General features: G+C 50.3%; 1 protein-coding gene across 1 annotated transcript; it reads right to left on the reverse strand.

Annotated features, from left to right (window-relative positions):
* Nucleotides 1–1,914: 1,914 nt before the first annotated feature.
* Nucleotides 1,915–7,751, reverse strand: Lyzl4 (lysozyme like 4). Its single transcript, XM_032910227.1, has 4 exons — nt 7,487–7,751; nt 7,224–7,373; nt 6,029–6,107; nt 1,915–2,164 (listed from the first exon to the last, which is right to left on the reverse strand). Exons 1-4 carry the CDS (start codon nt 7,623–7,625, stop codon nt 2,095–2,097), a joined length of 438 nt encoding a protein of 145 aa, XP_032766118.1. The 5' UTR covers nt 7,626–7,751; the 3' UTR covers nt 1,915–2,094.
* Nucleotides 7,752–26,716: the final 18,965 nt, after the last annotated feature.

Here is a 26,716-nt window from a genome sequence, read left to right on the forward strand (position 1 = left end):
GAAAGCACAGCAGTGAGGGCTGGCCAATTGGAGTTAAGAGCAGCTCAGATGAAACCTAGTAAAAACTCCAGGTTACCCATAGGAAATAGATTTTAATAACGTGGAGGGTAGATATCTGCTCAGCCTTAGTGTTAATAAAGGCTTATAATAACCATAACGGTTGTGTGTGACTTTCATCTGGGAACTGAAGCCCCAGATTGAGATTAAATACTTTCAGCAATAGAGGTGATGGGGGCGTGGGTTCTAAGGAGATACCCAACCCAAACCTATCATCTACTGGATTAAAGTCGTTATGCCACCTCTCCAGAGCTGTTTTGCCACCTGTAAGACTGTTATAATTCAAATTATAGCATCTAAGGCTTTGAGAAGTTTGGAGACATGGGCGAGGGAAGAGTCCCGTGCAGTCTGTGAAGCTGGGATTGCTACAGTAATTCTGGTACCAGAAGTCATAATGGCACAGCTCCGTGAGAGTGACATTTCCCCTTCCAGCTTTGACAGTGGAAGCGGGAGCAGGGGACCTGGCTGAGGTATCAGTGTTGGTTGTGACCAGCCGGCTGGAGGGCACCAAGCCATGGGGTTGATGTTGGGAAACGCTGGTCCCATTGATCCCCTAACATTTGCTTTGCCCTTGGGCCTCACATCCTTGTTGACACAGAGCCCATTAGGGACGGATGAACATCCTTGGAAGTAATGGTCTGGAAGGCGGCGGCAGCTGGGTTTCCTCTTGAGATGATAGTGTTCTGATAATCTCAGGCGTCCCTAACGTCTACACCAGCGACGACGGGCTGCAATCAGACTCTGCTGCATGCTCCACCCGTGGAAGCCATGTCAGGTCCAAATTTCAATAATGAAGCTTCCCTCAATGGCCCAAAAGCGCCTACTGAGCCCAGGGACCGCTGTTACTGACATCAGTTAACTGGAATCCATGCTCTGTGTTTGGGAAATACAAAAAATCCTCTTTTCCCCCAGAGACAAGGCAGAGCTATGCAGAAGCACAAGATCGAACTGGTTGATCCATCAGCGTTGAGCTTGACTGAAAGCTCGCTCCAGAAGCTCTGACTTGCAGCAAACAGGAGCCAGGGCCTTCTTTATGCTGTTCGCCTTTAAGGCGGCCACTGTCTGCCCAGCCTGCTTAATTTATCTGTAGGTTAAGCAATACAGGGTTATGTGCACTGAAGCTTGCCCATCTAATGGGACACAGGAAGGATCCTGATATAGACCTGAAAATATTAGGCCACAGATTATTAGCGGAAAAAGCAAGATATAATACTGTACATTCAATTGCAGCCCTTGTTTGTAAGCGGTGACAGGGTTGGGGGGAGCATATGGGCTTGGACACATGGAGCCTCAAAGTCAGGAATGAGACACACAAAAGGGTTGACGGTGCCCAGGCTCTCTCAACACAGGCTACGGTGCAATGCAAAATGCAGCAATGAGAACCTGTTTACTGAGTGGGCAGAGTACCTTTTTAATAACCTCCTTTATCTATATTAGCTTTCTTCACCAAAAGGTGTGTTACTTGTGCCATCTTTAAATGTGAGAAGGGTGGGCCCCCAACAGGCACAGTAGTGCCTATACTGTCTTAAAGGGGACAAACCCAAATGCTCAGGCAGTAACCCTAACCCCTCAAAGGCACATGCAGAGGTGTGTCTCCTAGGTGATTCCAAGTCCAGCCAAGTTGGCTCTGAAAACGCCATTTGCTCAGCCTCTCCTCCTCCCCATTTTTGTGGCTCCTCTCAGCTTCCACCGTGTTTCCTCCTCCTTTCCCTGCTTTAGACTGGCAACCCCTGCTCTCACGCCCTCCCCCTTGAGAATCAGAAATGGTTAAGTCATGAAAGGGGTAAATAATTGTTATGGCCATTCCGCTGGCGATATAATAACTGGCGATAATATAATAGGCAGAGACTTCAGGCCCAGGTTGAGTAACTAGCTGGTTTATTCTGCACCTTGCACCCCCGGATGAAGTGAGGACTGTTGTCCCTTTCCATCTGGAGCCATCAGTGGTGAGATAACCGGATGGATTGAAGCAGCAAACAGAAAAGCGCCCTCAGTCCCAAGACACGGCCGGCAAGTGAGGCAGGACCACACAGGCGCCTACAGCTCACAGCCATCCAGCCACCGATCCAGAATGTCCGACAGCTGGCAGTTCCTGGACCAGACGGGCCTGCGGAGGGAAGGCCAGAGAGTGATGAACACCAGTTCCTTGTAGTCAGAGCTTGGGGTCCCCAGGGTCATGCTTGCCCATGCCTGCCTGGCTGGCCCTGGGACATTTGCGTCTCTCCAGTGTGGACCTCAGGCTTTTGAAGTTCTTAGCGCTCACCCTGGGGTGGGTGCAGGTGCTTCCAGGATGCCTCTACCTCACACAGGAACCCCTGCCCTGTGATGAATTAGTCAGTCCCCTAAGACAGCTTCAGAATGCTTTGACTAGCACAGGGCCCCAAGGAGTGAGTGTCCATGGCCTTGGCTCCTTCCACCCTTCATGCTACAGCATCTAGAATTCCTTCTCCCTCTTCAACCTTCCTGAGGTGTGTGGACTAAACCTCTAACCTCTTCTCCTAACGTCCCTAACAGTATTCCCCAAGTTCCAGTCTCTAATGCCAATGCCTGGACCCGAGTCCATATCCCCATCTACAGTCTTGCTCCTTAAACTAGCAGGATGGAGGACCTGTGGTAGACAGAGGTCCCCTAGTCCCTTATAGCTATGAAGCTTGAGAAAAAACACACACCCACATTCTCAGAAAACCCGGGGCTCTTCATAGCTCGGGGCGGTATAGGGAGAATCTCTAATTAGCATCGTCTGTCAATAAAACAGCTTCTGGCCAATGAGCTGAGGAAGAAAACAGGAGGTGGGACTTCTGGCAGGAAGAGAGGGGATTCTGGGAAATAGAAGCGCGAGAGATAAACCCGAAACACTGAGGAGATGGATGTAAGCCGGCAGGTAGCTGAAACCAGGTTAGAATAAAGAGAGCTTCATGCCAGGAACTCTGAGGCATAGACACAAGAAGACAAGGAGAGGAAACTGGCCCCGTCGCTAAACCCCGGTTAGGATAAAAGGGACAACAAGTTAAGAACAAAGCAGTGAACAAGGAGAAGCTTATGACCTAGGCATTTATTAATAATTAGTCTCAGTCATTAGGAATTAAACGGTCGGGAGAGAAAACAAAGTTTCAGGGCAGGTGGGGTGGAAGGGGTTCCCCTTCCACTGCAGGGACCTCTCTTCTCTTGTCCACCCAGCACAGCAGAGTAACTCAGTCTGAGCTGTAGAGGATGCAAGGCTGCTTGTCAGCTTTCCGAGACCCTGCCTTACCAGGAGTCTGGACAATGAGGTCCATTGGCTAGTATGCTCCAGTATATGGCCTCATGGTGCCATGCAACAAAAATGACTTAGCTCATTAATGTTTATCCCGGAGACTCGGCCAAGCTGACCAATTAACCAGGAAGCCCAGGCCACATATGAAAGGAACCTCAGACTTTCGGGAGACCGTTATCATTAACAAGATTTCCACCACTGCTTGCAGTCTGCTCTGTTAGCGATGAGGCCGCTTTAACGGATTCCTGATGTTGACAACAACGAGTAGACACAGCAAAAACTAAAGACCCTTACTTACTGCCTGCCTCACTTTTCACATCCAAATCATCCCAAAGGAATCCAAACTTCAAGCATAGAAGGACAAAATCATTAAAATTCTATTTTTTTTTTAATTTAGTAAAAGTATCGAGGGCTTACTTGGTGTCTACAGAGTTCTGATATGAGAGAACAAGGGTGGAGCTCTTTGGAAGCCTCTGGTGTGCACTAGTGTGTGCATGAGTGTGCAGATGTATATGTGTATGGTGTACATACGTGTGTGTGTGTGTGTGTGTGTGTGTGTGCGCGCGTGCGTGCAGATGGAAGCCAAAGGGCATAATCAGGGGTTGTTCCTCAGACTCAGTTCACCTTATTTTCTGAGACAGAGTCTCTTCCTGGTCTGAAGTGACTGAACAGTGAGCCCCAGGACTATACCTCCCATCCCTGGAATTACAAATGCATGCCACCCTACTTAACTGAGTTATAAACATGGTTTCTGGGGGAATCAAAGCCAGGTCCTCATGCTTCCAAAGCAAATACTTTACCAACTGAGTCATCTCCTGAACTCTTAAAGACATTTCTAAGAAGGGGGCCTCAATAGACCCTGAAGCCACAAGAGAAAAGGCGATGGACGTGTCTGATTCTAAGAAACTGTTAGGGCTCCTTTAGGATGAAGACGCCACAAAGTCAAAACACTTAATGACAAAGCCAAGACAGCAGCTTACACAGATGTGGTTGATGAAGATTTCACGGCCCTAAAGGATGCATTAGTTATGTAAGAAGGGATTGAAGGGGTGTCTCAGCAGTTTACAGCATATACTGGACAGAAATTCAGTCCCCAAAAACCACAAGGCAGCTCACAGCTGCCTGGGACCCCAGTCTCCAGTGTGAGCTGCAGACACCCACTCACCATGCACCCATCCCTGCAGCCTCCAGGGTGAGCTGCAGACACCCACCCACCATGCATCCATCCCTCTAACCTCCAGTGTGAGCTGCAGACACCCACCCACCATGCGCCCATCCCTGCAGCCTCCAGGGTGAGCTGCAGACACCCACTCTCCATGCACCCATCCATCTAACCTCCAGTGTGAGCTGCAGAAACCCACCCACCATGCTCCCATCCCTCTAACCTCCAGGGTGAGCTGCAGACACCCACTCACCATGCACCCATCCCTGCAGCCTCCAGGTGAGCTGCAGACACCCACCCACCATGCACCCATCCCTCTAACCTCCAGGGTGAGCTGCAGACACCCACCCACCATGCTCCCATCCCTGCAGCCTCCAGTGTGAGCTGCAGACACCCACTCACCATGCACCCATCCCTCTAACCTCCAGTGTGAGCTGCAGACACCCACCCACCATGCACCCATCCCTCTAACCTCCAGGGTGAGCTGCAGACACCCACCCTCCATGCTCCCATCCCTCTAACCTCCTCCAGGGTGAGCTGCAGACACCCACCCTCCATGCTCCCATCCCTCTAACCTCCTCCAGGGTGAGCTGCAGACACCCACCCTCCATGCTCCCATCCCTGCAGCCTCCAGTGTGAGCTGCAGACACCCACCCACCATGCTCCCATCCCTCTAACCTCCAGGGTGAGCTGCAGACACCCACCCACCATGCTCCCATCCCTGCAGCCTCCAGTGTGAGCTGCAGACACCCACCCACCATGCACCCATCCCTGCAGCCTCCAGTGTGAGCTGCAGACACCCACTCACCATGCACCCTCCCTGCAACCTCCAGGGTGAGCTGCAGACACCCACCCACCATGCTCCCATCCCTCTAACCTCCAGGGTGAGCTGCAGACACCCACCCACCATGCTCCCATCCCTGCAGCCTCCAGGGTGAGCTGCAGACACCCACCCACCATGCTCCCATCCCTGCAGCCTCCAGTGTGAGCTGCAGACACCCACTCTCCATGCACCCATCCATCTAACCTCCAGTGTGAGCTGCAGACACCCACCCACCATGCACCCATCCCTGCAGCCTCCAGTGTGAGCTGCAGACACCCACCCACCATGCTCCCATCCCTGCAGCCTCCAGGGTGAGCTGCAGACACCCACCCACCATGCTCCCATCCCTGCAGCCTCCAGTGTGAGCTGCAGACACCCACCCTCCATGCACCCATCCATCTAGCCTCCAGTGTGAGCTGCAGACACCCACCCACCATGCACCCATCCCTGCAGCCTCCAGTGTGAGCTGCAGACACCCACCCACCATGCTCCCATCCCTGCAGCCTCCAGGGTGAGCTGCAGACACCCACCCACCATGCTCCCATCCCTGCAGCCTCCAGGGTGAGCTGCAGACACCCACCCACCATGCACCCATCCCTCTAAGCCTCCAGGTGAGCTGCAGACACCCACCCACCATGCTCCCTCCCTGCAACCTCCAGGGTGAGCTGCAGACACCCACCCTCCATGCTCCCATCCCTCTAACCTCCAGGGTGAGCTGCAGACACCCACTCACCATGCACCCATCCCTTGTTTTCCTTTCACGATTTTCTTGGCACACTCGATTGTATCCTTTAAGTTGGGATTCAGTAAAGCTAGGAAGGAAGTGGAGTAGGTTGATGCTGTGGAATCCGATGACAGCAAGCTTATCTCTCCACCCCATAACTCCCTTCCCACTGCTTGCCTCCACCGAGGCTGAAAACCCTGGACACTCCTCATCAATCAGGGTAGCGGGAAATGCTCTCTTTAATGAGGCCGGAGGATGCTGGGACTGACACCTAGACCCTCTGCTGCAGAGACACCTCAGGTGTCAGGGACAGCTGGCCCAGTCTCTTGTGTAGCCCTGACCCGGGACCCACTTTTCACTTAGGTCTGCCTCCAGCTCCACCAGTCATGCGGCCCTGGCTGTGGACTCGCTCTACCCCAATTTGCCTGTTTGTAGAATGGGGTAGAAACAGTAGCTACTCCTGAGCGGTTACTGTGAGCATTAACTGAACTGACACCTGCCAAGGGCTTAGGAAAACATTTGACCAAGCTCCCAGAAGCTCACAGGACACAGGAGAGGACCCTGGCCAGTGCTACCTCTAAGCTAGAGATTCTTAGGTTTCTTAGGAGAGGCAGACGTGTCCTCTTTGGGCTTTTCCTATCTCGTCCTTACAACCACCTCTTTTTTAAAAAAAAAAAAGATTTTATTTTATTAATATGAATGCACTGTTGTCTTCAGACACACCAAAAGAGGGCATTGAATCCCATTACAGATGGTTGAAAGCTACCATATGATTGCTGATATTTGAACTCAGGACCTCTGGAAGAGTAGTAAGTGCTCTTAACCACCGAGCCATCTCTCCAGCTCTACAACCACTCCTGATCTGTCGTGGTGACAGTATGACTACCCTTAGGGAGCTAGTGGACATGCATGGGTGACATAGGACCAGACAGAACAATCTTTTCCTACTCTCAAACTGCCTGAGCTCTGTTACCTGACCCTCCTCCCGACACCCCAGACATCCTAGCACCTTCTGGGCCCATTGGTCTTTATTTTGTCTCCTTCTTAGGCTAACACACCCCTTCTCTCGTGCCCCTGCCATGCTAGCACTCCACCTCTCAGGGATGAGCTCCAGACACAGCCAGTTCCCTCTCCCTGTCTCCTCCAAACATGCAGGTTCTGCAGGCTCCTTTCCCCCCGAGGGACTGGAGAGAAAGGGACCCACCCGTGCAGGACACACTGCAGAGGTTCTTGCCATGGTCACACCATTCATTGTCGCGAATCTGAAAGAGGCCGAAGCCGGTGGAGCCATCTCGTGAGTTCTCATAGACAGCCGAGGGGTTGAACTTGCTCTCAAAATAAGCCAGGCACACCCCTAAGAGGTGGAACAGTGTGTGGGGTGAGAAGACGCTGGTGGTAGGGGGATGGGATGGCATGGGGCTGAGATCAAGGAGGTGAGGAGAGAGGGCCTGAAAGGGTCCTACTTACAGTTTTCAAGGCTGTAGCCCTCAAAATAATTTAAGCCCCCGTCATAGAGTTTCTTAGCCACCACGCAGCGCCCCAAGATGGAGGCACCAATCGGAGTCAGCAAGTAGCTGATGAGGAGAAGCACCAGGTACAGCTGCATCTTCTCCAGGCTCTGGCGGCTCAGGGCTGTGGGTGCCAGCTGAACAGAGAGTCTCAGGCGGCTCCTTCCAAGGTCACAGAGACATTGGACTTTCCAGGGAAAAGAGAGGCACTGGGGGCGAGGGGATCGGGGCGGGGGAGTGGTCAGGAAGAGCGAGGAAGGAAGAGGTGGAAGGAGAGGGAGTGAAAAACGGAAAGAGGGAACAGAGGGAGAGGAGGGGGAGGAACACAGCTCACTGCTTGTACATCGCTGAGCACAGCCATTCCTGCTACGCGGAATCACTTCCACTGCTGCCATTTAGCCTGCATCGTGTCCCAAGTTGTGGCCTCAACAGTCTTCCCAGGTTCCCTGTTAGCAACCTCCACTGACCTCCCTGGCTGTCAACTCTGGGGACAGCCCCAGAGGACCGGTCCCTGGCCTCCCCGTGACTCCACTTCCTAGTCTGTAATGATGGGTGGTCTCTTGGATAACTGACCTCATGTCCTCTCCTGCAGCAACCACTTAAAACCTTTCACCAGCAACAGCTGAGCCATGGCCCCCCAAACAAACAAGATGTCACCTTGAGACACTGCTGGCTCCTTGTTCCTTGCACAAGGCCACACCTAGGCTTGGTTTTCCAAGCCCTGTAGAACCTGACTTTACCCCTGCTGAACTTCCATCAAGAGGAAGCAACTCCACCCCCGCAAAAACCGTCACAGAACACCCTGCCTGGCCGGTCTGCAAGAGCCACGCCCCTTCCATGAAACACCTACGAGTCTCACCTTGGTGCCTTCCCTAGCTACAGGGTCCATACACTCCATCCTCCGACACAAGCCACTCTCCATCTTCTGGCCCCCAGCCCTGGTGCAGCTCCTGAAGACTGACTGACCCCACCTGAGGTGTCCCCTTCCCCTGCCCAGACTTTGCTGCCCACAGTCCCTTCCTTGACCCCTAGGGAATGAGAATCCTGGTTTTGGTCATTGTCCCATGCCTCAAACAAGAATATCTGACTGGAAAGCCAGGGTCCAGCCTCCTCCCAGTGTGCTCCACACTCTGTCACTGTAGACCAGTGGACAATCACCGTAGGCTGCTGTGCTGTCATTCACACATACAAATGCTCTCCTCCTCCTCCTGGGGCCTGCAGCTATGGCTTGGGTTAGGAAGTTCTTTGTTGGGGGGTTGTTCTGTGCACACATCTAGAGGGTAGCTTAGGCGTGAAGTGTTGCCCTTAGACTCTCGGCTTTGAACCGTCGGCCTGAGTGCTGATGCTGTTACTGGAAGGAAGGTTTAGAAGCCTTTAAGAGGTGACACCCAGCCCCACTTCCTGTTCTCTGCTTCCTGATTGCACATACGATGCCACAAGTCACCTTGAGCTTCTACATACGCGAGTAGTCACCTCATGGCCTTGTCACTTGTGCCATCAAACCAGAGGCACAAGTAAGTCTTTCCATCTTTAGGTTGTTGGGTATCTGGTCCCCTCTATGACAAGCAAAGCATCCTCTGAAGAATAAAATTGCTCTCTACCATGAACTAGTAGCTTAGATGAAACCTTTAAGTGGGGCAAAGGTGGCAAACATGTTTAATTCCGCTGGTGTGGGTTGTGTACCTGACCACTGTCTGGTTCTCGGATAGCCTGGGTCTCAGCCGCTTTGCTCTCTGCAGCTGGGACGGCAGTGACCCCAGCAGTGACCTTAGCGAGTTATTCAGCTTCTCTGTGCTTCAGTGCTCTTGCCTGTCACACACAGGAAAACACTCCTTGCCTAATTGTGCTGAGAAAATGAGTTCAGTCCAGCAAGCACTACATGCTCGGGGCAGCCTCGTTCTGAGTCCTGCTTGCACAGCCTCAGTCCTCATTAATAACTGAACTTCTATGCATGAGGAGAAAGCCCGGGTTGACGTTTTCCAGCCATGTGGGCAGTATTTCAGGGAACATTAGTCTTTCCCAGGCTAGGCAGTGTCTCAGCTCCTCCCTCCCTCCAGCAGTTAATTCAGCAGGAACATGGATGCTGCTCTAAAGCCTATCCACCTCTCACCTGCCTGTCTGCCACTGTCCTGGCCCAAGTCACCACCGTCTCTGACTAATTATGGTTTTTCCAATGACATTCCCCATGAACCATTTGCCCAATTCCTCCTGGTCTGGTCCCTGAGCCCCTCTTCAGTCTGACCCCAGGCCACTCCAGACCCCTCCTCCCCTTTTGCTCTTCCACAGGCTCCCTGAATGTGTTCCCTGGACCACACCCATTCTCACCACCATCCTTTGGGCCAGCTGTTCCTTCCACCTACACGACTACTCCAGTGACTATAGCTTTAACCATGGCCACTCACCCATTGAGGAAGGTGACTTGGTTGTCTTTAATACACTCCTAACAGCAATCACTCTGTTGCTGTGTTCTCTTGCTTATGACCCAGGTCTCGTGCAGAAAGCTTGCCTGACGCTGTCTCCTCCCCAGAGGCCAGTGCCCCGTACCTTGCTGGGTCTCAATGATCTTGTTGAAAGAATGAGCAAGCTTACCCTTCTAAAACGTGTCTCCAGATGACCAAAAGGGGACTTTGCTGACAAATGTGCCCTACAGTCGGATGTCCTCTGCCCGTCTCTGCTCCTGCCCACAAAGGCCCACCTCCCAGCCCAGCAGGGAGTCCACGATGCTTGCAGACTGGGTACTCTGCTGGCACTGGGTCCCCTGGGCTTTCTCAGATGCCAATTTCTTAGTAACTCATTTGTCTTCACCCAAGAGTTTCTACACCATCGATCCTGCTCCATGAGAAACTCTTCTAGAACCTTCTCTATGACATCTGTGTACCAGAATGTTCTGAAGGAATCCTCAATCACCACTGAAAATGTATTAGCTTTCTGCCACTGCCATGGCATGTGTGAGAAGTGTGATGTGGGCCTCAGGAGACTCAGAGCAGGGTGACAGCAGGGACAGGCTCCTTCTGGAGACAGTAAGATGATCCATTCCTTCTTTACCCTGTGTTGGCTGAGAGCTGACTGCACTTCTCCCTCTCTCTGATCCCCTTCCTGGTCATCAAAGATGTCAAGGGTGAGTCCAAATCCCTCCCACCAGGACTTTATCATCCCTCAGGTCAATTCCTTAGGCCTTCTCTTCTGCTATTCTGGTGATTTTTGTCACTAGATTGGTCCACCCAGACTTCAGGGAAATCTCCTCTTGAGGTACTCAGCCTTAATCATATCTGAAAATCCATTTTGCTGGTAACACATTCCGATGTCCCAGGGGTTCTGGCAAGGACACATTTGCCGGGGCCCTTCCATTGGTGGAACGCAACAGAAAAACCCTTTGTCAGCCTGTCTACTCACAAGGCCCAGGATCAAGGATGCTCCCTTTTTGGATCTAGGCCACCTAGTCTGAGACAGGAAAATGCAAGCTTGGGTTATTGTTAGGTCTCACACGATAAGAGACCTTAAGACAGGAGACAATAAGTCGGCTCGTGGGAACATGCAAGTGGTTCTGGCTGGCTCAGTTAAAACTGGTAATTACATGATTGATTTATAAGAGTGGAAACGCACAAAAGAAAAAAACTAAACCAGCTACAAACACTTCTGCTTAGACCCGTATGTACACCAGCAACCTTCAGCGTCGGTCTTTATTTAAGTGTTGCCAACCATGATGCTGTGAGTGTGTTTGTGTGTGTGTGTGTGTGACATGCATGTGTGTGATGTGTGTCATGTATGAGTGTGTATGTGTGCATGTGAGTGTGCTCTGTACTCTATGCCACACTGTGTATCACCTGGAGTTTCCATTGCTTTAAGGTAGAACAATGACTTAGAAACAGGCAAAGGGCCAACTCCCAAACCTCCCCCTCTATACCACCAAGATGTTAAAACTTTACCCTTCATCCCTCAGGGTAAAACATACCCTTTTATTCCTACAGCAAAATGGTTTTTTGATAACTCACATTTCCCAAGTTTCTCAAAGTATTCAACCTATGTTTACCGTTACCTTAAGCTGGAGTGACAGACTGCACCCAGTGTGGTCAGTCACCTGCCTCAGCCTTACACCCACCGAAGCTGGCAGGTCAGCACTGAGGGGACACCTGGGTGACAGAGCATTCATTGCTACTCATGCCAGAGAGCATCGTGTAATTTGATGAGCTTCTAAAAACCTTTTGAGGATCAACTTGGGTCAGCACACCCCTGAAGACTCTCTCTAGTCAAGAGACATCTCCTCAGGGGAGCAGAGAGGTATTCTGGTTGGCTGACTTCTAGAACCTCTTCCTCCCCATATACTCCATTGCAGTTTGCTAGACCTATTTGTCTGTGGAAACCAGTACACACACAGAGGGTTAGTGAACCATCCTGGGAAACAGGCCCCATTATTGGTTGAGGGCAAAGACCAGTAGACACAGGAGCTAAATACAGCAGCTGCTATTGCAATGGTTCTTTTGGAAAGAAGCCACGCCAATCATTTCCACGCTGTCTAATGACCGCTTTGGGCTGTAATGGCAGGACTGGGGTGGGGTTAAAAGGCCTTTGAAGTCTGAAGTGTTTATTACTCAAAATAACATCTCCCCTGGAGCATGGATTTGACCGGACCAAGTTGGTTTTGCATTTGCCACTAACTGTGTGGCCTCGAAGCAGCCACTCTTCCGATATGTGCTTCAGCTTCTTCATCGTGAGGCGACAGACAGTGTGCACATTGCTCAGGGCCTGCACCAGAAGTGGATGTGGATAGCAAGTCTCAGAAGATGGGCAAAAAGATGGCTCCATGGCTCTGCCTGTGTCCAAGCAGAAGCCAGCAGCACACACAACACCCCTCCCCCTCCCCCCAATCCCCCACTCCCACCCACCCCTAGAGGTCCCGGTGCCCTAGGCCCCTGCTCTGCAGGTTTCTGGTGCCAGGATGCTGCTCCAATACAGGCCTTTTATGTAGTCCCTCCCTTGTGAGAAAAGTGCAAGGAAGGCAGAGGCTACCATGGCTGACTCCAGCTTCAAGGAGAGGAAGCAGTTCAGGCCTTGACAATCTGCACCAGAGGAACCCAGCGGGGTCATCCCTGGGCCTTGGAAGCCAAGCCATCCTCCAAGATGAGTGCTCCCTTTGCGGTGCGGTTGACTCTAAGGTCAGTGAGCTTTCGGCTAAAACTGCTTCTGGCGAAGAAATCCCACGAAAGGAGAAAGAGCAAAGGGCGGAGAAAATGGGGTGGGTGTGCGGCTCAGCTGGGAATTCATCAAGCATGCGTGAGGTCAGGGGATCAGCATTTTGAGATCATCTCTGACTACACGATGAGAGAAACAAAGTCGACAAAATCATCTATACACGATGACCTGATATCCAACTTAGGATCCGCAATTAAATCTAGAAAATATCGCTTGCTTGCTACATGAGACACTAAGAACCACTTGTGTGGGAGCTCTTCTGACCCACTTCTGGGTCACTTAGAACCAGAGAATCCTTCCCTCTGGGTTCGTTAGATACAACAGAGGAAACCATCATTGTAAAAGATTTCTCTGCCTTGTTCCTAAGTAATGACACAGAGACCTTATATTGATTTTAAGCTTCTTGCAGTATAGCTAGGAAGATTCTGATCTACTCTAACCAGACAATGCTGGTCTTAGTCTACTTCCCAGCCTGCCTCCCAGCTACGTGGCCAGTTACCTGCCATCTTGATCACTCACTGACTTCCTCCTTCCACATCCTGATGGCAATTCGCCAGAGTCCTACCCAAGTCCCGCCCCTTCCTGTCCTGCCCAGCCACAGGGTGATCAGCCTAGAGATGAGGAAGAACAATGCTCCACAAAATACTGAGTGGAAAACGCCCCACAATAATGACAACACCAAAGTATGACCAGCAAGCAGATCTCAGGTGCAGAAATCAGCACTCGAACACACAGTGCGCAAAGTATAGGCCCCACACTACCACCGAGGGTGGGGGTGTGGCCAATGGTGGAGGCGTGGCCAGTGTGGAGATGTGATGGGTATGGGCGTGGCCAGGGTAGGCTTGGCACCCACAGCAGTGGGACACAGCTGGATACTGTGCAACCTGAACAGCGCACAGCAGCGGTCACTCTTAACAGAAATGTTTAACCTAAATTATCCTGAAGACATGCAGCTGGATGTCAATGTCCTGAAAACAGAATAGTCAGGAAGGGTGGAGGGGAGTAGGCTTCAGAAAAGTCGAAAGTGGTTTGTAATCTTTGGTTGGGTTATGGGCTGGGGAGATGGTTCGGTCGGTAAAGTGGCTCCCATGCAAGCATGAAGGCCTGGATCCAATCCTTAGTACCTTTGTAAGAACCAGGCCCTGCAGCACACATCTGTAACCCTAACGCTGGGCACAGGGCAGAGATGGCCCACACAGGTGGATCCCCAGAGCTGATTGGCTGGCCAGCCTAGCCAACCAGTGAGCCCCAGGTTCAGTGAGAAATCCCAGCTCAAAAGACAATTTGAAGAGAAACTGAGGAAGGTAACCAGTGTCAACCGCTAGCTTCCACATGTATACACCTACAAGCACACACGCATGCACATAAGCAACCACTAGCTTCCACATGTATATACCTACAAGCACACACACATGCACATAAACAGCAGCTAGCTTCCACATGTATGTCCATACAAGCACACATACATGCACATAAACAACCGCTAGCTTCCACATGTATACACCTACAAGCACACACACATGCACATAAACAACTGCTAGCTCCTACATGTATGCACATACAAAAACACACATGCACATAAAACAGAAGATGATAAAGGAGCTATAGAGGACTTCGGATTAGGGCTGGGTGGCAGTTGTTGGGAATGGACTGTCCTTGCTCTTGGAGCCCAATCTGAGTATTCAAGAGCAAAACACCGCAGTATCTACAGCTGATTCTTCAGAGGTTCTGTCTAAAATGGGGGTAGAAGGGACACAAAGCAGGAATTTTAAGCCCAAAGGCCCTTCTAGAAATTGGGAACCTGGAATTAGACCTGGCTGCTGAGGACACAGCCCCAAGTCCCTGAGTGGCGATTTTTCTTACAGAATAGAGGCTCCCCAGTGTGCTCAGCAGACTTCTCCAGAACTTTCCCCGACAGATGGCCTGTGTCTGTTGAACTGATATCCTCAGGTACCACAGCCTATAATTGTATCTGTATTTGAGCTGTTATCTGCATCAACATCTATATAGTATCAACACATGCTCAGAAAGTGTGCCAGTCGGCCCATCCCGCTCTAAGATCACGCTGAAAACATTCTGGTTTCCCTGTTTGCAAAGTCATTTCCTCTGTGCAGCTGTCAGTCAGAGCCATGTCACGTAGCACGGCGCCCTTCCCAGCAAGCTCACGATGCCTCTCTCCCCAGTGGCCCAAAGGGCCCTGGGGGAGCTGGGGACTGACGGGCAAGCACACTCAGACCAGCACATTCACACACGACAGGCCTAAACCAGAACTCATCGTTCCAAAAAAAAGAGCGCTGGATGTGCAACTAAAACCACCTTAAATGAATCCCGATGTTGTTTAAGGGTAGGACAGAGATCATCTCAAAGCAGGTGGAACCTGCCCTTAGCTGGTGTCTAGACCTGTTCTGACAGAAGGAAGGAAGAGGAGAGTATGACAAGGACATCCTCATGAGAGAGACAGAGAAGGGGTCCCTTCTAAGCCACCTTGCTTCTTCCGTAAACCCAGCTATGTAAAGCACTTAGTTTGCCTTGCCAATGAAGGGGCCCAGAGGCCTAGACAGCACCATCCAGAGTCTGACATCAGTGAGCAGCCACCACCTCCAGACGATGCCACACAAACCCCCTTTAGTCAGATACTGTTTCCTGATGCTGAGAGACCCCAACGGCTCTGAGAGATCCCCGTTGGCTGCCACACCTTTCTTTTCAAATCAAAGCATTCTTGGCTGTGGTGTTGCATGCCAGGCCTAGACTATCAGTGTGGCAAAAGGATGGCCACTTCATGTCTGAGCACTCCCTAGGATTGGTCTGAAGGGGAGTATGTTCCCAGCCTGGAGAAAGGCCACTAAAGGCAGAGGGAGGTGGAGACATTGTCTTTTGTGAACACTCTCCTTGCTACCCATGGGAAAGCAAAGCTTCCCTCAGCTACCCACAGTGCGGTGCCAAGGAGGAGAAAGACCTCAGGCTGTGCCAAGAGAAACACTGCACAGGGAATAGGCAGAGGACCTGTCACGACTTGGCGAGGTGGGAGGCAGAGATACCATTCTGGTCCCTGAAGTCTTAGGAGCCAAATCAGAAAAGGGATGAGCAAAAGGCACAGGGCTGCCTCCCCCTCCGAGGTGCACCGAAGACATTGAGGGGTCGGGTTGTGGGAAGACAGGACATGGCTTGATTGTGGTGCCACTGAAAAGGAGTCACGAATCCATATGAGATAAACTTGAGGTGCAGCCCCACCCCTACAACCCTTGCACCCCTATCGTGTGAAATAATCAGCTGGCAGGCAGTTGGAGGGGCAGGAGAAGGATTTTCAGTTATCCCAAGGCCCTAAACCAGGTGGTGAAGAATGAATGAATGAAGAATGAATGACTGGACTCTAAATGAGGATTGCTTGCCTTTACCTGGTGGCTCTGTTCTAATGCAAAACCATCTTTCCAATGACTAAAATGTAAACTTCAGTTTTACTTGGTCAACAACATGAATTCCCTATCTCCCATCGTGACAATCCACAACAGGAGAGAAAAACACGGGGCCACAAGGCCATGAGTCAAAAAATAAAATAAAATAAAATAAAAAAATAAAAATGACATTGAAGACCCGGGGGACAGTCAGTAAAGCACTTACCTTACAAACCTGAGGGTCAGAGTTTGAGAAAGCCAGAACATACCTGTAGTTCCAACGCTACACAGTGGGAGGCAGGCAGCTCCCTGGAAACTTGTGGCCCAATTAGACTGGGTTAGACAGCAGAGTTCTAGGCCAATGAGAGACCCTGTCCCAAGCAAAAGGCAGAAGGAATCTGAGGAACAACAACCAGAGATTATCCTCTGACATCCATATGTGCACTATTCTTGCAAGCATCCACATCTCTCTCTCTCACACACACACACACACACACACACACACACTAAAATACACAATAATTTTAGAAATCACATTTACACTCCTTCATGTTTGGACCTTTGGATCTGAAAAGCTAATATGAGCCTTGAGAATATGAGTTGCAGCCCAGAGGCTTGCAGGGGTGGGGTTTGGGGGATGCTGCATGGCACTGGCATGGTGACAGCCTTTCCTGGGGGACCTGAGAACCTGTAACTCCTACTACCCCACTTTGTGGGGGACCTAATGGTTGCAGGATCTAGTCACCCACACATGTCACCCAGAGCATAAGCAGGGACCCTTTTTTTGGATCCACGAGGGTTCCGCTCGAATCCACGCCTGCTTTTGTGCTCATTCAGTAAAATGCTTGCCTTACCCATGAGGACCTGCTTTGGGATCCTAGCACCCATGCAAAAGCTGAAACCCAATGCTGGGAGAAAGAGACAGGGAGATCCTTGGAGCGCTCTCAGGTTTGATGAAAGACCTCATATCTCACAAAATAAAGTGGACAATGGTCAAAGAAGATAGAAGTCAACCTCATTCTCTCTTACACAGACACACACACAGTGACACACACAAAGATATATATACACACACAGACATACACAGACACAAAGACACACAGACATACACACGGACACAAACACAGATGACATACACATAGACACAGACTCACACACACAGACACACATGCACACACACACAGACACACACACAGACATACACACAGACACACAGACACAGAGACACATACATAGACATATACACACAGAGAGACACTTATACAGATACACACACACACATACACACACACACACACACACACACACACACACACACACACACGGGAGTGATCAGAGTGGTTTGTGTTCACATAGAACTCTAAGCACCTCTGGACCAGCCTTTGAGTCCTATACATCAGGAAAATGAGCAAAATGCCAGGCAGGTTTTGGACCCAATTAAAACCCACAGTGCAGGCTGAGGGGGGAAATGAGGGGTAGCTGTTTACCGTGGTCTATCAGGGATGACCTCATCTCCCAGCACAGGCAAAGGGCAAGGGCGTAGGTCTTCGTGTGTTTCAACCTCAATGCATTTCTGATTGTGGATGCTCAGGAAGTTGGGGATTCTGTCACCAGCCTGTGTTTGCTCTCCAGTCACTGTATCAGCCAAATTGACATCATCTGGTGTCAACAGTGCCCACATTGAGCTCTGACTGGGGATTAGCAGGAAAATATCAGCTTGTGAGAAAGCTCAGAGCCACTGTGAGGGGCAGCTCCTAAGGGCCTTTTCTTGCCTAAGACAAGCAGTTGTAGACAAACTGGGGCTGCTGAGACAGGAACTGGCTCCCCAGACAAGCACAAGTCAGTCCTTTATGGTCAAATCAAGGTCTCATGTTCCATGGGAAGATGCTTATTCCACACTTTGTGAAATTCTGGAGACTGGTAACAATCAGCAAGAACACCAAGTGTGCTGGTACACGTCTGTAAACCCCACAGCTCAACAGCAGGGAGAGGTAGGAAGACTGGGTGTTCAGCTTACACAGTAAGTTTGAGGCCAGCTTGGGCCAGAAACCCTGTACCCTGGCCCTACTCCAAAAGGTGGGGATGGTTAAACAGAAAATTGTACTTTTTATATGGAAAAAACTAAATGTGATATTTTAGATAGGTAGGTAGATAGATAGATATAGATATAGATACAGATACAGATACAGATAGATGTAGATGTAGATGTAGATGTAGATGTAGATGTAGATGTAGATGTAGATGTAGATGTAGATGTAGATGTAGAATCTGTTTGAGAAAAGCAATTCAAGCTGGTCCACTCCCTGCCATTATCTTAGACCAGCCATTTCCTTGGGTCATGGATCTGGTGACAAACCAGATGTGGAACTTCTCCCTGGAGAGGACATACACCTGAGGACTTCTGGCTATAGTTTTAGCTCTAATCCTTTCCTTGACAAGCCTGAGGCAGACTTCTGTTGGCCCGGCTTCCCACACTCCTTGCTCTTCCCTGGATGACTCTGTCTCCACTTCAGCCTCTCACTAGAGGTTGGAGCACATGACCTCAAGATGAGCCAATCAGTGCCTGGCATTCCCCTAGCTATGGGGATTGGTTCAGGGACCACTAAGACTTAAGGAAAATTCTATGAAAACTGTAGAAGCTTTTGCTCCAGCCTGGACTGCCACAGCTGTGGGATTAGAAAGTGGGGATGAGTTTGTATTTAACACAAAATAATCAGAGCCCAGAAGTGAGAGGAACCAGGTCTTCTGAGGGTTCAAATCTCTCATTAGCGCATGGGTGGGAAGATACCCATGTGCCTTGGTGTCTGATGTGGGAGCAGCCTAGCTATAACTTTAATTTTCCAATCCCTACTTTTAATGATGGTCCTTAAATGCATTAACCTCCCTTCTAGCCCACCACCCACCAGAGGCAGTGGAAAAGAAAGAATATGGGGAAGTGGACCTGTTTAGAAATGGTTCTTTGGAGCAACTTCCATGTGCATTGTCAGGAAATCAGCAGCTCAGTTCACAGATCAGCAGCGGCAGCTCGATCCACTCGCAAACTCTTCTTGAATATACCAGCAGTCCAGCCGTAGCACAACCTAGCAGGAACAGCCAGCCCCCAGCCGAATCAGCCGAACTCAATGGGAGGAACCAGGACCATTAAGAATGACAGAAGTTCTCGGGTGTATCTCTCTCAGCAAAGTGAAGGTCAGGGAAGACTGGAGACCAAGCAGCATTGCAGAGCTGGTTCCATAAGCGAGCCCCTCTCACTGTCCATTGAGTCCTATTTATACTCCCTCCAAACATTACGTGTCCTCCACGGGTCTTGTCTCACCCTGTGTCTTGCCTTAGCATGTGATTCTGTCTTAGCAGAACTCCACGTTGGGTCTGTATCAGCTGACATCACTCTGCCAATCTGCCAGGCAAGAAACCACCAGCACACCACCGGAAGTTTTCTTGGTGCCTGTCTCTCTATGGAGTCATGACTCCATGTAAGGTGGACCAATACATGTGTGTTGTTAGCAAAGAATCCTTCATCACATGTCCTTTCACGTGCTTGCTTTAGCAGAACATCCTTTCACCTGCATTGGCTTCAGGAAAACAAGCCTTCATGTGTTTGCCCCAGAAAAACAGCATCCGACACAACTGAGTCTCCAAAGACTTAACTTTCCACTTCTCCCGGCTGTTTCTTCAAGGATGTTTGACCACAGCTCTTCAAGCACGTCTTCCATATGCCCTTGATATATGACATTAATTCTCTGGGTCCCTCCACGCTGGGCGTAGAGGACTGTATTCTACAGCTTGTTCTACCGCTGTGATAAAATACCCTGATAAAGACAGTGTAAGGAAGGGAGGGTTGTTGAGCTCACAGTTGGGGGCACCTACACTTGGAAGCAGAGACCCGAGACTGCTAATACTCAGTTTCCTTTCTTCTTCTTTTTGCAGTTCAGGACCCAGACCAGAGAACAGCACTGTTCATTTTTATGGTGGGTCTTCCTATCTCAATTAATCAAATCAAGACAACCCCTCACAGGCAAGCCCAGAAGCTGGTCTCCTAGGTGATCTAGAGCCTGTCGAGTTGGCACTAGCCATCATGAGAATACTATATTACCAGTGTGAGGAAGTCTTCACTGTCAGTGTAAACTGATTAAAAAGTACCCAGGGTATTAGTGATAAACACCTTTAGGTGTCCAGAGAGGATTAACTGAGGTGGGGTGAGGGCCCCCAGGCCATGGGACAGGGTTCCTTGAAAGTAAGAGGGAGAAAGGAAGAAATCGAACTGAGTCCTGGCTGCTGCTGCTGCTGCTGCTGCTTCTTCTTCTTCTTCTTCTTCTTCTTCTTCTTCTTCTTCTTCTTCTTCTTCTTCTTCTTCTTCTTCTTCTTCTTCTTCTTCTTCTTCTTCTTCTCCTTCTCCTTCTCCTCTCCTTCTCCTTCTCCTTCTCCTTCTCCTTCTCCTTCTCCTTCTCCTTCTCCTGCTCCTTCTCCTTCTCCTTCTCCTCCTCCTCCTCCTCCTCCTCCTCCTCCTCGTCCTCCTCGTCCTTCTCGTTCTCCTTCTCGTTCTCCTTCTTCTCCTCCTCCTCCCCCTTCTCCTTCTTCTTTTCTTCTTCTTCTTCTTCTTCTTCTTCTTCTTCTTCTTCTTCTTCTTCTTCTTCTTCTTCTTCTCTCTCTCTCTCTCTCTCTCTCTCTCTCTCTCTCTCTCTCTCTCTGCTACCTTGTGTTAGTGGCAACACACAACCCAGCTTCGAGGGTTTCACAATGGGAAAAGCCTCCCACACTTCAAGACCAATCAGGATGCAGAGAATAAGAGTATGACCAGGGCCTGGGCTCCGTGATGTGTACAGAGTCCTCCGCTTACTGCAGAAGCTAACTGCACCCAACAGGTTAGTAGCAAAGAATGGATAATACCAAGTGCCAGGGTTGTTTATAAAGAAATGGCTTCTGTGGCTTTGATAAATTTATCATGAAATGCTGTGCTGAAGCCAGGCCCAGCCAGAGCTCAGTTCAACTGTGATCACAACTGGAGGCACGCTGAAGGTTCTGGGTTTAGGAACATCAAGCACCTGAGTGTGTGTGTGTGTGTGTGTGTGTGTGTGTGTGTGTGTGTGTGTGTGTGTATGCGGGTGTGCGTGTGAATGCATTTGTGTTTGCACACGTGTTTGTATGCATGTATGTATAAGTGTATGTGCTTGGGCACATGTGTGTGGAAGCACACGTGTTTATGTGTTTGTGCAGATGTGTATGTGTGTGCATTGTGTATGTGTGTGCATTGTGTATGTGCATGTGTGTATGTGTGTGTGCCTGTGCACATACAAGTATAGAAAGTCATAAACTCTTTGCAAAGCAGAGAGCTCTTTGGAAATAGCCCTTCCCGGACTGTGAGTTAATTAAACCTCCCTTTTAAATCCTACTTACTTTTCCTCCCAGCAGGCCCTCGGCATATTAGACAGGCCCATAAGACCCATCTTTGTGGGTTTATGGGATGTTAGCCAGGCTGCTGGACAGACCTACAATCCAAGACACTTGGCACAAGGGGACAGAGTCCAAGGCCAGTCTGGGAAATGCGGTATGACTCTGTCTCAAAAATAAAATAAGATAAAATAAAATATTTATTCAGCTAGAGCTCAGTGATAGATCAGTAGCCTAGCATTCACAGGTCCTAGGTTCAATATCCAGCACTGCTAAATACGCACACATGTATACATACCTGGTATGGGAGTAGAGGGAGGGAGAGATAGGTAGGTGGGTAGGTGGGGAGAGAGAGAGAGAGAGAGAGAGAGAGAGAGAGAGAGAGAGAGAGAGAGAGAGAGAGAAGCTTCCAGTCTAGGCTGACACCAGGTGTGGGTAACAGAGAAATCAGGTAAGAAATCTCCGTTCCAGCCAGGAACCTTGATCCCAAAGACATCTCAGCCCCATCTGCCCGCCTCCAGCTCCCTAGGGACTTGGGACTCGGACTTAAACACAGAAACCATCAGTGATACTAAGTTAATGGACTAGAAAGCCAGAAGTCAGTGAGGGCAGTCAGGATCTGAACAGCCTGGACCCTACTGTGCAGGGCTGTGGTGAAGTTACATGCCTGAGCCCATGACAGGGACTCGGCAGACATGGGAAGCTATAGCTCTTAGAACAGTCTCAGATGCTGCTGTGGAGAGCTAATGATTGCCCAGCTCCTGCAACCCTTCAGGCTCATAGTCCTCATGAAGTGCCAAGTCCTCACCACCACCACCACCACCACCGTGCCTGCCTCTTGGGGCCTGCACAGCCACGAGGCACAGGTCACGTGACCAGCCACGCGGCACAGGTCACGTGGCAAGTCATGTGACACAGGTCACGTGATCGCTGAGCCTGCTTCTTTCTGTTACAGAGCACTCACGTACCTGCCTTGGCGATCTTTAAGATGATTCCTAGAGGGTTGAGGAGATGGATCAGTGGAAAACAGGGTTGCTCTAAAAACATGAGGAGGACTTGATTTCAGATTCCAAGAACCCACAAAGAGCCAGACATGGTAACACACCCCTGTAACCCCAGCATCCTTATAGCAAGAGTGGAGACAGAGACAGAAGAGCGTCCTGATGCTGTCAGCCCAGCCTGCCTGCTTGTCACAGCAGCATTCACAAGACAGAAGACAAAAGACCAAAATCTGAGCCTGTGCTCTGACCCCACAAGCACATGTGGCACATGTGAATCACGGTGTACACACCAAATGCACACACAGAGAGACACATGCAGACAGACACATCATTTTTTGAAAGAGCAGACACCCCCTTGTCTGGCAGGCCCGAAGCCTTGAAGCTTCTTAAGTCCTGTGACACTGGCGGAGGAGGTGGTGTTCATAAAGCTCTTAGCTGAACGCTCCTCTCTCCACCCACTCCTACGCTGCTTCCTCCCCAAACCTAAAACCGTGAATGCCCGCTAATGAAGGTATGTGTCTTCCACAGCCTTAACCAGTACACACCAGAGGCCAGGTAGTTGTCTGAGCCTACTCAGCAGGAGGGAGAATGGCGGGCATCAGCCAAGTCAGAGAAGAGCTGCAGCCAAGCAGACAAACATGGTAGGGCTCGGGCAGCCACAGGCTTCTGAGAAAAGCAGCCCGCTTTCTTACGCTGCTCACTTGGCTTTTAAGTAAGATTTGCTCTGTGCTCACAGTACCTCAGGGCTCTCATACCATGCCTCAAAATCCACTCCCGTTTCCCCGGACTGTGAGCTCCACATTAGGGTGGGTATTGGAGGCAGTGTCACTGTCTAAATCATGTGACTTTAAACTAGCCCCTTCCCCAGCCAGAGTCTTGCTTTGCCTCCAGTGAAAGCCGATCCTCCCAGGAAAATGCATCCCATCTAGTCGAGATTTATGCTAATGGCCTTCGAGCCTCTCTGATTCAGTTTAGATCTTTTTAAACGCCTTGATTAAATTTGGATTTTCCAAAAATGTCAGAAGACTTTGAATCAGGAAGTGCAAATTCGTCGCAAGTTTGCCAAAGTGTGGGACGCTTCTCTCCTTCAGCCCTTCACGCTCTTTCGCTCTTTCGTGACTGAGACCCGTGGTTTACACAAATGGGTACATATTTAGCATGACGGCTGAGGAAAAACACTTGCCAGGATCACACCCCATCTCCCTTGCCTCACAGGCTCCGGGCACCTTGGAGGTCAAGGCATGCTTGGGTCTCTTCAGTCCCCTGACCGCGTCTGCACACAGCCAGGCTGTGGGTTCCAAGTTAACTCAGCTGCCCCCTTAAGAAGACACAGGAAGGTTGCAGCAAATCTCTCAGAGGTGAGAAGACTGAAGCAGAGCAAGCGTCTTTGCCACATCTCGGCGCTGATCACCAGCGTTTGGACGACAGACAGGGATTCTCCAACACCCAGGCTTGGCTTCCTTGACAGGTGGAGCTGACACAGTGACAGCCCCCCCCCCCCCCCTGGGAAGCCCATTTTCTGGCAGATGATGGGGGAGGAAGCTGTGAATGGCCCAGGTTCTCCTATCCTTTGAAATCTGACAGCAGTGACAAGTCCCAGTGGCCATGGAAACAAGCTGGAACAGGAAGGACAAGTGTTGGGGACATTGGCAGCTGGGGAACATGTTTGGGACATTTCCTCCTATGTCTGAGTTCTCCCTCAGCTCCAGCAGCTGAGCAACCCTACAGGGAATCTAAACAGGACCAGGATCACAGCTTGACCTGGCTTTTGAATAACTTTCTGCCAGCGTCTCAGGGCTAGGCTGGCCCTAACTTGCCATGTAACCAAGGATGACTTTAATTTTTGGTCCTCCTGAGCCTACCTCCCAACCTAGTTACAGGTCTGTGCCCCTCCTAGTTCTACCCGATGCAGGGAATCAATCCCAGGAGCTCTGTGCGTGCTAAGCAGGCACTGAGTCCCCAGACTGTATTTGCTGAGTATCTGTAGGTAATAGAAAAATCCCAATTGGTGGCTGAGACAAGTAGATTTTAAATTTGTTGACAAGCCAGACAGGGCTGATGGGACAGCTCCAGAGTCCATTGCAGAATACCTCAGCATTGCAGGAAGCTTCTAGTAGGTTCCTGCACCCCAGATCCTTCCACTGGGCTTGTCATGGGTAGAATCAGCAAGGAGTAAGAATGGCTTCCCAAGGATTCTTCAAAAAGCCAACATGGGGACTGGGGATGTGGCTCAATTGGTAGGCTGCCTGCTTACCACACACAGAATACCTGGGTTTGATCCCTAGCATGGAGTAAAATCGGGCATGATGGCTCGAGTCTGTCAACCAGCACCAGAGCAGTGAGGTTGAAGTTTGGGGGTTCAAGGTCATCCTTAGCTATGTAGAAAGTTCGAAGCCATCCTGAGCTACACGAGACCCTGTCTTTAAAAAGTGGGGAGGGAGGGGACAAGAAAGGGAGAAAAGAAGGGAAAGAAGAAGGGGGTGAGGGAAAGAAGTGAGGACGAAGGCTGAGGTATATACCCCAGTTTCCAGAAGCCAGATGTGGCGGTGCACTCCTATATATCCCAGCAGGTAGGAATCTGAGGCAGGAGGATCTTATGTCTGAGGCCAGTCTGATTTATACAGAAAATACCTGTCACACACACACACACACACACACACACACACACACACACACACACACACACACACATGAAGTCACAAAAGTCACAACGTCTCTTCCCACCCCTCCCCCCTGACTCTGAAACAACCACCATATGACTTCTTTTTTTTAATTCTTAACGTTTTAGTACATTTACTTATTGTGAGTGGGAATACAGGTGAACCAAGGCCCACACCTGGAGATCAGGGGCAGCTTCAAAGAGATGGCTCTCTCCTTCCACCATGTGTGTCTGGGGATTGAACCTGTGCTGTCAGGCCTGGTGGCCATGCTTTACTCAGTGGCTCCATTGTGTGGCTTCTGTCACAGAAGCTGGGTTTTCATTATTTAGGACTTCAAACAACTAGAAACCAACAGTCGTCTCCCTTGGCACTCCGACCCTGCACCAGCAACCTGCTCCCTGTTGCTGCTAAACCACAATTTTGCAGGTCCATCCATCTACCGAGAGGCATCTGCACCGCCTCCAGTTTCAGGCTGTTCTTGTATTGTGCTCGTTGCTTTTCGCTCTTGGTTAAATCACAATTAGAAAACCTCAGGGCAGACAGACCTGAGTCATGGGGCACAGAGACATTCGACTTCCTGTAGAATTGCAAGATCATTTTGTAAAGTGGCTTTGGTTTCTCACTCCCAGAGGCATTATGCAGGTGTCCAGCTGCTCACATGGGGAGCTCTGGGAGGAGCCGAGAGTAGCCCACTGTCCACCTTTGGACCTGGAGGGACCAGGCCTAGCCAAGTGAGTAAATGGGACTCCAGTCTGGATGCGAACCACTCTGAAGTTGAGGGAGTCAATGGGTTACCACCCAAGTTCTGGGTAGGAGTGTAAGGGTGTTACAATTGCCTCTGCACACAACTTGACTTTGACTGTCACCTTGACACACACCAGTCATCTGGGGGGAGAGAGTCTCAGTTAAATTGTTTCCACTGGATTGTCTGTGGGGTATTTTCTTGATTAATGACTGGTGTGGGAGGGTCCTGACCTCTGTGGGCAGTGCCATTTCTAGGCAGGTAGTCCTGGGCTATATAAGAAAACTGAGCAGGAACCCGGGTTGGGGGAATCCAGTAGGCATTCCTCTGTGGTTTCTGCTTCAAGCTCCTGCCTTGAGTTTCTCCCTTGGTTTTACTCAGTGATGGACTCTAAGCTGTCCATCTTAGCTTAGTTATCCTATTAAGATAAACCCTCCCCCACCCCCATGACCCAGTTCCGTCTACTGCTCGTGTGAGTCGACTGCTTTCTCTCCCTGCTCCGGACCCTTCCGAATGCGTCTGGCTGTTCTCTCCCTTGCACCTACAATAAAACCTTCCCTTCAACCATACCTTGCAGAGAACATGTCCTCATTTCATGCAGCCATGCCCCTGCATCAAGTCCTTTACCCACTGGGCTGTCTTTCAAGTCTTTAGGATAAATCTAGACAGACCGGGGAGGTGCCTCCGTGGTTGACAATGTACACTGCCCTTGCAGAGGACCCAAGCTCAGTTCCCAGCATTCACTCTGGGGGTCTCACAACCACCCGTAATGCCGGTTTTTTGTTGTTTTTTTAACTCATGTGCTTCATCCACATG

Source organism: Rattus rattus, chromosome 8 (genome assembly GCF_011064425.1).
Source record: "Rattus rattus isolate New Zealand chromosome 8, Rrattus_CSIRO_v1, whole genome shotgun sequence".
Lineage (NCBI taxonomy): Eukaryota > Metazoa > Chordata > Mammalia > Rodentia > Muridae > Rattus > Rattus rattus.

Coding starts and splice junctions, on each gene's coding strand:
- Lyzl4 (XM_032910227.1), bottom strand. CDS start 7,625: ATGCAGCTGTACCTGGTGCTTCTCCTCATCAGCTACTTGCTGACTCCG. Junction 7,374..7,486: donor GGGCTACAGCCTTGAAAACT/GTAAGTAGGACC, acceptor TCCACCTCTTAG/GGGTGTGCCTGGCTTATTTT. Junction 6,108..7,223: donor CTGCAGTGTGTCCTGCACGG/GTGGGTCCCTTT, acceptor CTTCCTTCCTAG/CTTTACTGAATCCCAACTTA.